This window comes from Ipomoea nil, unplaced genomic scaffold (genome assembly GCF_001879475.1).
Source record: "Ipomoea nil cultivar Tokyo-kokei standard unplaced genomic scaffold, Asagao_1.1 scaffold3360, whole genome shotgun sequence".
Taxonomy (NCBI): domain Eukaryota; kingdom Viridiplantae; phylum Streptophyta; class Magnoliopsida; order Solanales; family Convolvulaceae; genus Ipomoea; species Ipomoea nil.
The window spans coordinates 13,483-16,355 of record NW_017619788.1 but is presented as its reverse complement, the minus strand read 5'-3'; the positions used below and the strand labels follow the sequence as shown (position 1 = coordinate 16,355).

Sequence of the window (2,873 nt, the reverse complement as noted above, 5' to 3'; positions counted from 1 at the left end):
GGAGGGGGAAACGGGGGAGCTGCGAGGGCCAGGACGGGGAGGGCGTTCCAGGTCTGGGGGAAGGCGGGGGGGCGGCAGATGGGGACAGCACGGTCACAAGGAGGCAGGGACGCAAAGGGAGGAGGACGAGTGGCAGGTGTTGCGGCGAATAGCCGGTCAACAGAGGGGCCGCAAAAGGAGGTGGAGAAAAAGGGAGTAGAAGTGACGGCCCGGAGCGGGGACGGCGGGGGGGGTCGGCGGCGATACTACAACAATGGAAGGGATGCGGCAGACCACAGGGGGGAGGGGGGGAAAATAGGCATAGACGCCGGGCGGGGGGAGGAGAGCCCTAAGAAGAGGGCCGGCGGCGCACGGGCGGCAAAGGCTGGAAAGAGATCGGGCCAGGAACAAGGACAAACAGGGACACCCAAATGTAGGAAAAGAGGGGAGGGGGGGCCGCCCGGGCCAGAAGGCGGAGGGGGGAGAGTACTGGGGGAGGAGACGGCGAGGGGGAGGAGAAGCACGACCCGTGGGGAGAACGGGCCCAAAAGTCGCTGGGGGAGAGCGGCGGCGAGAGCAGGACACGTGGCGAGAACGGCGGCTGTGAGGGGCCTGGTGCGGCTGGAGTCGATGGCCAGTGGAGTGGGGGCGTGGCGGGCGCGCAGAAGAGGGGGGGGAGGAAGCCCGGGGGAAGGGCAAGAGGAGGGAATCACGCCTAGCATCAAGGCGGGCCGCTAGCGGGCGAAGGGGGGCAAGCGGCAGAGCGGGGGCGGGGAGTGCGGGAGCAGCTCCGGCAACGGGAGGCAAGGCACGCGGGGCGGGGAGGAACAACTGTTCAGGGGTACCGGGAAAAAGCAGCAACAAACAACGAAATGGGTGAGTGCGGACCACGGAGACGGACGGGGGGCGACGGGACCCAAGAAAGCAGGGCAGTAAACGGAGAAGGCGGGAGGGGGACGCGGAGCGGGGGAGGGAATAGATGACTAGGAGTGGGGGGCCGGCGGGGCAGGCAGCGCAGAGGGGAGCGTGGGGAACTGCAAGGGGGGGGGAAGCAGCACGAGCGGGGGGGGCAATGCTGAGGGAGGGGGGGAAATGGCATGAGGATGGAGCCGTCCGGCGGCCAGGCCCAAAGGGCGGCAAGGGGAAGGGCGGACCAGAAACACACAGAAGGCCGGCGGGTACGCCAATCAAACAATCAGACAGAGGGGGCGGGCGGGAGCGGTGAGGACAACGTCCGGCGGAGATGCATCGGGGACGGGAAGGGAGCGGGAAAAAAAGGCGACGGAAGAAGAGCCGGGGGCGCAAAAAGGGGCGCCTGGAGAAACAAAGGGAAAGGGGGAAGCCTGCGACAAATGGAACAGCGGCAAGGCGGATGGCTAGGGTGCACAGGGGGCCGTGGCCGGGTGGGCAGGCAGATCGAGCGGTGCCACCGAAAAACGGACGGGGGCGGCCGGCGAGGCGGGGGAAGCAACTGAGACGAGCGGGAGGCGCGGGAGGGGGCAGAGCAGCCCGAGCGAAAGACTTCAAAGTGCGCCGCACATAAAAGACGAAGGCGGGGAGGGACCCAGACGGGTGGGGGTCCGGCGAGAAGGGGAGGGCATGCCAAAGACCCCCGAGAGCCGTGGACTCAAGAGGAAGGGGAGGGTGAACCGGAAAAACGGTGAGAAGCATTAACGCACGGGCGTAAAGAAGAGATGCGGGGCGGGTGGGGAAGCCGGAGAGGGGCGGGATGGCGAGGAAAGAGAGCAAAGTCGGGACGGACGGGCCAGCGGGGGAGGCAAACGCGACGCAAGCGGCGGCGGAGGGAGTAAGCTGCCCAACGCCCCAAGGCGCGAAGGCGGCCCGAGGCAAGGAGGGAGGAGGGCCACGGAGAGCGAGGGCGGGGTGGGCAAAGCGGGGAAGGCCGAGACGAGAGGGAGGCGGGGAAGCTAGGACGGGGGCGGGCAAGCAATCACCCGGGGGAGCGCCAGGCCAGGGTCGCGGGCAGGAAGGGCTGGGCCAACGCCGGGGCGCAGGGGCGGACGGATTGGCACAAAGGGACACTGGGAACGGGAGGAAGGAAGGAGGAGGAGAAGGGGAGGGGACAGGGGGGAGAACAGGAGGAGCGGAGCCGAGCCCGGCTGAGCGCCAGGGGGGTGGCAGGTGGCCAGGGAGCCAGGAGGGGGAGGAAGGGGGAAAGGATGCCGATGACGGCCAAGGGAGGGGCGCGAACCGCGCGAGCGTGCACGCGGCGGGAAGGCGAATAGGGGCGGCGGGCAAAGGACGCATGGAGGGAGAGCAGGGGCAAGGGGGGGACAGGGCGGCCGGGCAAGATAGGAACGGAGAGGGGCGCGGGGGGGGAGGAGGGGGCCAGGTCGGGGGACATAGGGCAGAAGACGGGGAAAAGAGGGGGTGAGGCGGAAGAGGTGGCAACGGAACGAAAAGAGCGAAAGAACGAGAAGAGACCGCGGCGGCGTGGCGCGCGCGCATGAGAGCAGGCCGCAGGGGCGGATGGGGGGGCCCGAGGAGACAGAGGAGGGCCGGGTGCTGGCGGATGTAAGTACGCGCGTGCTACGAGATGAGGCGGCGGGGCAGGGTGCGAACGGGCGGAGAGGCCGGGCGGGGGCGGGGTGGAAGGGCGGCGCGGGCGACGGGGACGCAACCCGGTGGAGAGGGAGAAGGAGCGAAGGGGAGGGCACACCGGGAGGGGACAGGCGGCCAGAAAAACTGGGCCAGGCGGGCAGACAAGGGCGAACACACAGGGTGGGGAGCGGCGGACCGGGTCCCGGCGGGAGCGGCGAGGCGCGCGAAAAGAAGGCCGTGGGGGAGCCGGGGGTGCGGGGCAGGAACGGCGGGAAGGGCCGAAAAAAGAAGGAAAAGGGGGCGGCAGAGAAAAAAGCAGGAGGGACGACGGA

General features: G+C 69.3%; 1 protein-coding gene across 1 annotated transcript; it reads left to right on the top strand.

Annotated features, from left to right (window-relative positions):
- Window positions 1–1,708: 1,708 nt before the first annotated feature.
- Window positions 1,709–2,374, top strand: LOC109170851 (glycine-rich cell wall structural protein 1.8-like). The gene has a single exon (XM_019319994.1). The coding sequence runs from the start codon at window positions 1,709–1,711 to the stop codon at window positions 2,372–2,374; it is 666 nt and encodes a 221-aa protein (XP_019175539.1).
- The last annotated feature ends 499 nt before the right edge of the window (window positions 2,375–2,873 follow it).